We start from the raw sequence: 12,069 nt of genomic DNA, 5'->3' as shown, positions 1-12,069 counted from the left end.
GAATACACAACATAGGTACTCGGTGGAGAATCCTTTGGGTTTGAATCAAGTTTTTTGCTAAGTTTTTTGCTAAATTTTGATGGGCACAAGGTTTAAATGTCAAGCTATGAGTCAGTGTATAACAAGAATTTTCAGATTAACATGTACTGTAATGACGAATTGTGTACAGATAATTTTTAGGATTGATATTGAAAGTTGCGTTATTTTGTTTTGCTTTATAGAAGTATCCCCTGGAAGAAGGCAGTTTATATGCCGAAATGCATTGGGAAAGCTAGAATGTTTGCTGGAAAAGCTAAAATGTTTGCTCATGAATGAAAACGCATAATGATGAATTCGACATCCATGTGATGATAACATGAAGAAATAAAACGTCCAGTTCCAAACTGATAAACCATTGTATGAAGTTATTAAACCTTCCATAGAGAAGGACCTATTGGAGCCTGAGGGACATACCCCAGATTCATGGGGGTGCAACCACAAGAGTTATTTCCTCACACTTTGTATCGGAGAGTGATACCTCGGAGCACCATGCAAACATAAACCTTTAAGAACCACGTAGTGCGCCCCTTCCAGCCCACAGTTACGTCTAATCCTACCAAATTATAATTATGTAATAGCAGAAAAGAGCCAAGTTTGCAAAAAGGGTTGTCATTTGTGGACTTAGAGGCAAACTCTGTGAGGCCCAAGGTATGGATATGAGAAAATATTGAGATGTGAAAGATGTTTCAACAACACACGTCAATTGTGCTCCTTACCTCATCTTTCTTGTAATAATGGGTGTTGTGACTACAGTGTTGTGGCAGTGATGCAATGCAGCTCATCCTTTGCATTGTGGAGAGAGCTTGGTGAGTGCTTGTGGCCTTTGTGAGCATTTTATGATGATAAATTAGTGAAAATTTAAATATTGAAATATCTGTCACTACATTATCACAAAAAGTCTCCTGTTCTGTCCTGGAAAGCCTAGTTCAATATTCTTTTATCGACTGTACTGCCCTCCGTAGAATTATTTTACTACTTCTACTTGACTGATTATATATATATATATATATCCGTGCATGGCATTGGAACTCCGAGTCAACACTCCGATAAGCTAATGATGCACCTCCGTATGATATTATTTGAAATAAGAAAAAGAGTATTACTATTGTGATAGATTTTCTCCAGTGTGGAGATTGCTGCTGCTGCACATTTGAATATTCTAGCTGGGGACCACCTCTGAGTAGTAATGAAGCTAAGCATGGTATTCCATGCTTAGCTTCATTAGATTGCTATGCTTTGAAATGATTGTAGCTGGTAAGAAACTTTTTTCTTCTTGGTCTTCTATGAATTAGAGAAAAGAAAGAAATTAATTAATTTTAATGGTACCTTGACTTTATGCAATTAAGACTGTTCTGTACTCGCCTATAGAAGCAGCACGAAGACATCTGATGGTGATCAACTGTCCAATAAACCAGGAAATGTTTATAACCACAGCACAGTGATACTGATCAATTTTTTTGTATTCATTTCCATCTAGGTTGCAATGGCATCATTATCTGCTGTCATCAAGTATTTGGAGCTGTTATCTGATGATTCTAATTTTGGACAATTTAGCCTCGCCACTTTTGATCTGAATCAATTCATGAGACTGGACAATGCTGCTGTGCATGCGCTTAACCTTTTCCAGGTATGTTCTCTATACTGTAGCCAAACACATTTGTTGCACTGTATGTTTTGCAAATGTTCTACTCTTAAGAGCTTCATAAGCATTATTCTGGTTTAAAAGACTTGTACATCGCTGGAGGCGGTACTGTCCGAGTCACTGACAAACTATCCTGGCCATGTTATGGAGTAGTGACCCCTTCTATTTGTCCAGAGATGGGTATAATGTAGTGAGAGACCGGATATCTGTCTGTATGTGTCTATGTGTCTGTGTATATATGTGTATGTATGTATATATATATATATATATATATATATATATATATATTCAACACACTCCACCAGCGTCCTCCTTCTAGTAGTCCAACGCGTTTCGGAGTAAGCCTACTCCTTCATCACAGGCTTACTCCGAAACGCGTTGGACGTTGCATCTGCATTAAAACTGCACCATTTACTGAGGCCACGGCTCCTGTGTTATTCTTTCTGATACTACTAGAAGGAGGACGCTGGTGGAGTGTGTTGAATTTTAGGGGGTGGCTACCCCTGCCGTGAGCCCGCCGACACAGAGGCAAAGGTCCAGCCACAAGTCTGTGTTTATATATATATATATATATATATATATATATATATATATATATAAATAAATTCACTGAAAAAACCATAGGTTTCACACCAGTTATAGTTAGCTGAACATTTTACTCATACAAAAACATTGAAATTCCCACGTTATAGTTAGTTGGACTCACTATAACTCGCACGCCCGCAATCCACTGCTGATGATGTCACATATGACATGGTCAGTGACATCACTGATGACATCACTGATATCTCAAATGACATCACTGATGACATCACTGATGACATCACTGATGACATCATTCATGTGATAATACGATGCACCTCCTCACACTCTAATCTAACCTTTGATACATCTAGTGTTGAATACAGACTACCATTCCTGAAACCATTGACACACCAATACCAGTTACTACATAAGCACTCACTGATTCCTAAGTCTACACTCACATCCACTCATTCACCCATACAATCACTCATACATACAGTCACTCATCAATACAACACTATCATATGCACTCATACACCTATACAGACACTCACACACTGCCACTCATCCATGGAGTTACACACACACCTAGTCAGTCAGTCAGTCATGCAAAGAATCAATCACACTCCCATTTCCTCATCTATACAGTTATACACCCAAAACCTTACTTATTCAAACATAGACTAACATAGACTAACACATACTTACTCTCTTTTACAATCACTGATACAAGTACACAATGATCCATACAGTCACTTATGCAATCGCAGCCTCTCATGTATAGTCATTTATATATGCCAACTCTCATATGCACTGTATTTTACATGTGTACTTACTTGGCCATGTAGCACTGAGATATCCATTTACTCACCAACACACCCATGCACATAGTCAACCGCCCATACAGTTGTTTTCACATGCACTCTTGAATCCATACACCAAGTGAATCAACTGCTCACACATGTATACAGAGTCACACAGCTCCTAGCCACCCACACACATACACAGTCTAACATACAAATACTTGGGCAACTAATAACTCATATAGCCACTCATATAGCTACTGATGAACACATGCAGCAGCTTACACAACAACAGACATAATGATGCACACATTCAGACAGTTTAGTCACTAACCCATGCATTCAGTAAGACACATTTAATCACTCACTCATAGTCAGTCACGCACCTACTAAATCCTTCATCCAGACACTTATACATCCACTCATTCTTCAATATGTAAAACATATTTAAACTTTACAGAAACACACAGACAATGGATGATGTCATCAGTGATGTCATCAGTGATGTCATTTGAGATGTCATCAGTGATGTCATCAGTGATGTCATTTGAGATGTCATCAGTGATGTCACTGACATGTCATGAATGATGTAATATGTGACATCATCAGCAGTGGATTGCGGGCGCGCGAGTTATAGTGAGTCCAACTAACTATAACGTGGGAATTTCAATGGTTTTGTATGAGTAAAATATTCAGCTAACTATAACTGGTGTATAACCTATGGTTTTTTCAGTGAATTGCAAAGGTTTTTTAAATGCTAATTCCTAACTATAACAAATGTGAAACCTATGGTTTTTTCAGTGAATTTCAAAGGTTTTTTAAATGCTAATTCCTAACTATAACGATTGTGAAACCTATGGTTTTTTCAGTCAATTTCAAAGGTTTTTTAAAAGCTAATTCCTTTCTATATCGAGTTTGTAACCTATGATTTTTAGTGTTTTTTTAAATGCTGTTTTGTATAAATATTATTATTATTAATTTATTTAAAAAAATATTTTTTCAATGTATTCTTTTTTTATCATTTTTTTCCTGGGGCGCGCACCGATAAGCTTACCCGTATCATTTTGTCTTGGAGCGCTCAGGGTGCGCGCACCGGTAAGCTCTCATGAGAGCGCTATTTCTGCGTTCGTAAAAAAAAATATGTATGAAAACTAAATAATAATGCAAGACATTCAGTACCATATTTATAAAAGTAGTATTTTTGATTTTCAGAATGGAAATGATTTTGCATTTCCGTAAAGCTAGCAAAACGTCATTTAGGCGCGCCCACGTTCGTGCTGCGTAAGCGCCCCCGGAAGCGCTCCGGTGCGCGCAGCGTAAGCGCGTCAAGTCATGTGACCTTAAATTAAAACTTTTCGTTGGTTGCTAACAGTTTTTTTTATACAAAGAATGAAAACCTCACCCATTTCCTTCACTTCTTCTTTCACTTTTGTGACTGCAAGACCTGTCTTTTTCCTGCTCAACCTTTTTTGGATTATAATGGCTGCTAGACCCACCAGAAGCAGTGAGGACTCGGATGGGTTCATAGAAGAAAAGGCTCCTCAACCCAGGGTAAAAGAGCACTTCATTTGCAAGTTTTTCTCAATACCAGCAGCCAAAAAAAAGTGAATGCTCCAAAGGTGGAGTGCAAAATTTGCAATACTGTCCTTTCACGGGGTGACCCTACAAGGAAATACAGTTTTGGAATTTCAACAATGATTCGCCACGTTCAACGCAGGCATCCTCAGAACTATGCCCGGGAGAGTGTCAGGGCTCTGACACGAGATGCTCCAAGGGATGGTGCTTCTACTTCGACTGGAGGACCAACTGCATCATTGGTGAGGGGGCGACCAGAACAGCTGATTCCAAATATTCAGCCTGTTTTTGATGGCATCACAAGCAAATGTAAAGATTGTGATGAACTACTTTGTTATGGTGAACAAAGTATTATGAACATTGTCCGAACAAGAGAAAACCACCGATGCCGTCCCCACCCCTGATTTTGATTCTTTTTTTTTTTGCTCCTGTTGAGCAGTTTGCCATTCCCTGTTTTTGTTTTTGTTGAGAAAAAAACAAAATAAGAAAAAAAAAGTTCTTTTTAGAACTACCTCCAATTGTCAAAAAAGGGCTGTATTCTTAAAAAAATCAAAAAGAGTAACTGAAGTGGAGTGCAGTGAGAGAGGAAAGGGAAATTAGTGAGAAAGCAAAGAAAGGGACAAGAGGGGAAGGGAAGTAAAGTAGGGGGACTGAAAGAAGGTAAGTGAACAAAATGTAGCAAAGGAACGGGGGTGTGGAAGGGTAAGAAAAGAGCAGTGATGTTGAGGAAAGAGTGGAGATACAGACTGGATAAAGGCAAGTGAGTGTGAGACAAGGTGAGTAAGGGAGTGAAGAGACAAAGTGAAAGAAAAAGTGAGAGTAGAGGACTAAGTGAGGGAGGAAAGAAACATAAGTGAGGGAGTGTGGCTGTGTTATAGGGAGTGAGCGTGACAGAAGAGGAGTGAGAGACTATAGGGACGGAGAGAATGAGGCTAACAGAGAGAGAGTGAGGGAAGGGGAGTGTAGAAGTAAGAGGACAGAGGGAGTAAGAGAAGGAATTAGTGAAGTGGAATAAGGAGAGTAAGGGAAGGGAAAACCGTGAAGGAGTAAAGGAAGGGAAGTGAGAGGAAGGAAAGTAAAGGAGAAGGTCTGAAAGAAGGTGAGTGTGGGAGTATGGCTCAGTTATAGGGAGTGAGCGTGATAGAAGAGGAGTGAGAGACTAAGGGGACAGAGAGAATGGGGGTAACAGAGAGAGTGAGAGAAGGGGAGTGAGTAAGTTAGAGGACAGAGGAATTGATAGAAGGAGTTACTGAAGTGGAGTAATGGAAGTAAGGGAAGGGAAAAGAGTGAAGGAGCGAAGGATGGGAAGAGAGAGGAAGGAAAGTAAAGGAAAAGGTCTGAAAGAAGGTGAGTGTAGGAGAGTGAGTGTAGGAGTATGGCTGAGTTATAGGCAGTGAGCGTGACAGAAGAGGAGTGAGAGACTAAGGGGACGGAGAGAATGTGGGTAACGGAGAGAGAGTGAGGAAAGGGGAGTGTAGAACAAAGAGGACAGAGGAAGAAAGAGAAGGAGTTAATGAAGTGGAGTAAGAAACTGCACATTTTAATTGGTTGTACTTTTGAACACTTTGAAAGTTACATAACATTCACCCATCCCCCCCAGTGCTCATTCCCCTATTACCATGGTAACTCCCTCCTCACCCAGCACACAGTTCAGAAGTTCATCATACTATGTTGCAAAAAAAATGCAGCAAGGGTGTTTGACCACTCAATGTACCAGCTAATCATGTGCAATGTTTCTTGAAATGACTTTTCCTCAACCATTGAAATGACTTCTTTCAAATAAAAGCATGCACCCTAATTTTCAGTGCTTAATTTTTAGAAAGCACCAATCATTTTTTGTTTTTCAAGTACACTGAATCTTAACCACTTTTTTACATAACTCCTACTTTCAAACTGCCATTTCATTTCCACAACTCATCTGAATACAAGCACATCTACCTTCAAGATGCCAAAAGTCTGGTTTGTGGGTCATAGCCTTGTCCACTGGAGTCAAAAATACGCAGCTAACAGGGGTATTTACAACCATGATTTACCAAATGTGGTCATTGTATGGATTGGACAGAGAGGATTGAGAAGTCACCAATTGATACCATTGGTAAAATCCTTTATGCATCTACCACACCCTGACCTCATAATTGTGCACTGTGGTGGCAATGACCTGTGCACTTTGACTGGGGTAGGTCTGGAAATGCTTTTAAAGGACATCTTTGGGCAATTGATGTCACTTTTTCCAAAAACTGCCTTGGTATTTTCTAATATATGCCAAAGGCAAAAATGGAACTGGTCCAACCAATTTTGTCCACAGATTGAGAAAGCAAGGAAACATGTGAATAAATCTGTTTCTGCTTTCCTCAGAGACTATGGTATGGGTTCCATTTACCACAACAACTTGCGTTACAACATGCAAGACATCTATAGGAGAGATGGAGTGCATTTTACAGATGAGAGGAATAGAGTTTTCCTCTTGAATATAAGACTCTGCATTGATACCTACTTGTAGGTACAAAAAACACCCACATAACACAACAGCTCTTTTCAGAGCTACCCTACCTCTAAGCGCTCTAAATTATTTTTTTACTATAAGTTTTTACAGTTTTTCACTGTGGTGCGCTCAGGGTGCGCGTACCGGAGCGCGCACCTGGGAACGCACCCAGCGCTTACCCCGCGAAAATAAAAAAAATAAAAAGTTTTTTTCCCTTCAGGGTCCTTCTAGACCCCCCTCAGAAAACCTAGGGGGTCAGAGGGTGTCTACTCTGCCCCCTTTTAATTATTTCCCCCTTTCTTTTTCACCTCTTGTGTCTCGATTCTACCGAGACACAAGATGGCGGACTCTCCGGACTGTTTAGAATGTTGACAGACACCCGACAGCCAATCAGCTTTCCGCTCGCCCACTCCCGTAGCGCGCCGGGTGCGCTCCCTGGTACGCGCACCTGTGAGCGCTCTGAGCGCGCCTACAGATATATATGTGTTTTTGAAGTTTAATTTAAAAAAAAAAAACACTGGAGCAATTTTCACCAAATATAGCAAAGGCACATCTGCGTACCAGTCTCTACAATTTTGCCAAGTTTGGCGTAATTCCCCTAAGCAGTTCGGGCTGTAGACTTGTCAGACCGTCCTATGGAAATTAACATGGGGAAAACATGTTTTGGGACCCCCCTTTTTTCTCAGCCCCCACTTCACGAATCCCCCCGAAACTTTCAGGGAAGGAGCAGAGTGGAGCTGTCCAACATTTTGGAAAATTACACGCAGATTCCTCAACCGGCGCCAGAGTTATTCCCAATAGAATGTTGCGGATTTCCTATGGTAGCTAGGTCCTAACTATAACTACCTACTGGCGACCGCCAGTAGGTAATGCATTTGGAACCTGGTTGCAAAAAGAATTGGCTGTGACTAATTCCTCCAGCTGTAATTGAAATAGTATGTTTTCTAGCAGAACAGGAAAACCCTACAGCTTCTGCTGGAGTACCAGGTTGGCAAGCTGACCCATGCAGAGGACAAAGCAAAGGCTCATCTGGTTTCTAATAACTGTCGGACAGTCTGAGCTTAGAGGTGAATGGGCAAAATATAGAATTCTAAATGCACCCGCGTAGCTAGGGGGGGGGCGGTCCGCCCCAGGCGGCACCTTTTTTGATGCGGCCGCGGCCGAAATACATAGTCACGCATTTTAAAGGCACTGTCTCTCTGCTCTGTGCCAGCCGCGCTGAATTAACTGGCAACGCCAGACTGTGATACTTGCGAGAGTTCATTGTGCACTGACTGCTGCTGCTACAACATAGTTGTGCTGAAATTGCGGGCGCGGCTGAGTCACTCACTCTAGAAGCGCCTGCCGTCACCCAGCCGAGTGGCAGTCTCATGCCCATTCTGACACTGTAACCTGCGGCGGGTGGGGCCTGCCCTCAGTAGTGGTTGCGTACTGGTTGTGGCGGGCGGGGGTGTGACCTCACGTCCGGTTGTGAAGGGAAGTGAGGTCGGATTGGTAGGAATTTAAGCGGGGACCTGACTGGACATGGTGTTTGGCTTGCTGCGTGCCGGTAGGCACATGAAGTAACTAGTGTGCGGTGCTGCACATATTTTACCGGTGTTGGATGCACCGGCAGGCAGACTGTCTAACTAATGCATGGGTCCGATTTTAAATTGGCTGCCGGCTCAGCCTGTCCGTAGCGAGCACCAGCATTGATGCCTAAAGGAAACTTTCCGGGTGCCCGTCCTTGAAAGTGGCGCCATGAGGATTGTGCCGACTGTTGTGTAGTTACATGATTAGGCTCACAGGAGGTGATTTACTGCCGCTGTGGAGGCCGACACACAGAACGGTGCAAGTGAGAATCCTAACTATGCTGTGTCTCCGTGCCCGAAGAAATTATTTCAGTGTTGCAGTAAGCTCTTACATTTAGGGGGTGCTGTGGAGGTCTCTCTGGCTGAAGAGCTCGGACAAAAATGAAGTGTCACTACCAGCCAGTCAGCAGGAATAATAAACACTTTTAAGCGAAAACAGTCACTGCTTGGCAGGGTCCAACGACGTCTGTTCAGATAACCTCTTTAACTTCCGCCTGGCGCCTGCTGTTACAACTTGTGCCCCCTTGGCCCCCATGTCCAACCAACTGAAGAGTTCAGGCCCAAGACGAAACCAAGCGGCGAAGCGCACTCAGTATGGAGCATACACCCCCCAGCGCCTGTTTACCAGCAGCAGTTAGGTGAGTCATTCATGCATTCTGGGTCTTCAGACTCTACTGTCAAGTTGATTTCTGCAGCATTTTATGAATACTGGATCGCAATGCCAGTTAGTGCACACCATTCATTTGAGACTGTGCCTGGCAGTTTATTTTTTACACACAGGACAAATTGCACTTATGTTGTAACTGAAATAAATTGTCTGGCAGTTTCCAACGTGGAATAGCTGTAACCAGAGTGGAACAGAAGTTTTTCCTTCTTGGATCAGTAGTGGCTAGTTATTTCTATAGAAAGCAGGACGTGGGCACGTAAGCAAACTGCACCCGTGGAATATAACCTGGCAAAAATGACCTCAATGCATAGCACTGGCGGCTTGGCATTCAGAGTCACGGCCCACCAGCAAGTCTATAGACATGAACATGAAGCTGGGCTTAACATGGACATCTGTCTACCAGAAATATTTTGATACTGGGAAGGCTCTTACCGAGTACTATACTACAGACTTTGAATTCACGGATGACTCAGTGATACAGCCAATGAGACAACTTGGACAACTCTATGCTTCTGGTAGGTACTGCACACCGTATTGCTATAGTATTTACTTATTTATGGATTCAGTGTTGTGAACACGTTTTTCAATATTTAGGTGTGTCCAATAAGAGGCTGTTTATTTAAACTGTTGATTTGAGTTTAATGAAATACACTCCCCCCCCACCCCAAGGGGCGGCAATCTGAGGGATAGCCCCAGGCGCCACAAGCTCTAGCTACGCCCCTGTCTAAATGGGAATAAGGAGGGCGTTTTCCATCGGGACATTATAGACCATGGTGGTGAAGGCTGAGCTGTTAAAACGTTAAGGAACCCTGAGCTAAAAGTTTCCCTCCAACTTATTTTGTGTATGAGTTCCAAACCCATCCACTATAGGGAGCTTTGTTTTCGAATTGTGGTATTTTTAAACTTAGAAATAAGGATGAAGTGAAAGAGGCAGGCTCCAGTTTCAAAATTGACCATTGCCTTGTAATAGCAGTGAGAACGAAACATTTTGTAATTGTAGTTAACAATGTTTGAGAGGCGTTTTTGCGATGGTGCTTAGTTATGGGACCCATATATAATGTATATAGTTAAAGATGGGTTCTTGTGGATTATGGGAATGTCTTTCACCTCTAGGTCTGTTTGATATAGAAAAGAAGAGAGCGGGTCTCGATGGATCGATGCCACTCAAAATCCAAAGGTGAAAAACATCTCCTTTAGTCACCCATCTACAATTTTGTGTTGTACATGGGTTCTAAACCGGTCTACTGTTGTGAAAAAGATTTTCAGACTGTGGCATTTTAAACATAGAAATAAACATTGACTGAAGGAGATAAGCTCCAGCACCAGGGTTGAGCATCAAGCTCCAGCACCAGGGTTGAGCATCAAGTCCCAGCAATGGAAAACAAGCTTTTTTCCCATTGATATGTATTTGCAGTCGATAACAGTATTTCGAAAAGCCTATTGAGGGTATTGGAGGGAAATGGGGAACACATATAATATAGAGTTTGCACAACAGCCACATAATGGTGGTTGAAAAAGCTGAAGGTTGAGCTGCTACGTAGGGAAGTGGTGTATAGGTTTCTAGTGCAGAAGTAATTGTAGAAGTGCCTGGCAAAGGGCACCAGGAGATGAGGAAAGTCTGGTTTGAGCGGTCCATTTTTATGGTAGTGATGTCTAGGGAGCCTAGGACTACCTGCCTGATAGGGTAATCCGCTGTGGTGTAGGCCACGGAGAATCCAGACGATAATGACCAAGGAGACTGTTATTGTGTGACCATTTTGCAAGAAGCCATACCGTTGTTCTAGGAATGACACCTTCAACCATGGCACTGATGGCAACTAAGATTTCTGGTTAGAAGAAAACCTTAGCTATTCATATTCATTACATATGACTTTAGATGTATCTGAGGGTAAACTCTAAAAGTCGTGGTGGTGGCAGCACAAGTATATTCTAAGGCTGTCCATGCCTGCTTGTGTTTAGACTGGTAAAGTGGAAGGTATTTCAACAGTGTCAGGATTAGACCATAGTGACCATTTGCTTGTTATACCAAGAAAGTATGAATCTTCGTACGTGGAGGTAATCACTGTAATCAGGAATGGTAAAATCATGCACCATCCAAGAAAGGATGCATGCATTCCTGAATATGGTTCCTCTTTAGCAGCCATGGCTTTCTCTGAAATTGAGGGTGGGGTTTAACCTACTTGTCATAATGTCCTCATGTATTGCCCTAGTTCCAAATTCCAGTTTACAGATATGGCAATTGATTTACTAATCTTCCTGAATACTAGAGCTCAAAGACGTACGGTACTCCTTGGGGCATTCTGGGTGTACTTGACAAAGTGGTTTTGGTCCTCACTGACAGGATGTATGACATTACAACGCATGCTTTTACATCGCATGCCTTTACAACGCGGTTTTTACATCGCAAACCTTTACAACGCATAGCGCTTTGGGGTGCTGGATAGTGAATAGTTTAATTTACTATTCCAACTCCAGTCCCCGTGGACACTAGGGAAGGTGTTGGATAGTAAATTAAACGTATTCCCTATCCTAGAGCGCCCCCCAGCGCAATGCGTTGTAATGGTTTGCCTTGTAAAAGTTGCGTCGTAAAGGCACTGCGTGGTAAAAGTTGCGCTGCAAAGGATGTTTCCCCACTGATAGCACTGCAAAAAGTACTGCTCACAGGACCAGTGCGACTTAAATATGTTGTCTAGGTTGGCACAGGAAATGAATTTGGCTTTGGGTACTGACAAGATGCATATTTTGATGGTAGACCATATACAAGT

General features: G+C 42.2%; 1 protein-coding gene across 3 annotated transcripts in view; it reads left to right on the top strand.

Annotated features, from left to right (window-relative positions):
- The window catches only part of MSH2 (mutS homolog 2), a 799,418-nt gene that overhangs the window by 115,147 nt on the left and 672,202 nt on the right, over positions 1 to 12,069 (top strand). For all 3 annotated transcript variants that reach the window (XM_078649651.1, XM_078649652.1, XM_078649653.1), the window contains one exon: positions 1,517 to 1,666. In XM_078649651.1, the coding sequence (XP_078505777.1) occupies positions 1,517 to 1,666 (150 nt within the window). The remainder of the gene's footprint in view (positions 1 to 1,516; positions 1,667 to 12,069) is intronic.

The sequence above is a fragment of the Lissotriton helveticus genome, chromosome 6 (assembly GCF_964261635.1).
Source record: "Lissotriton helveticus chromosome 6, aLisHel1.1, whole genome shotgun sequence".
In the NCBI taxonomy this organism is placed as follows: domain Eukaryota; kingdom Metazoa; phylum Chordata; class Amphibia; order Caudata; family Salamandridae; genus Lissotriton; species Lissotriton helveticus.
This window is presented reverse-complemented; position numbering and strand designations above follow the sequence as displayed.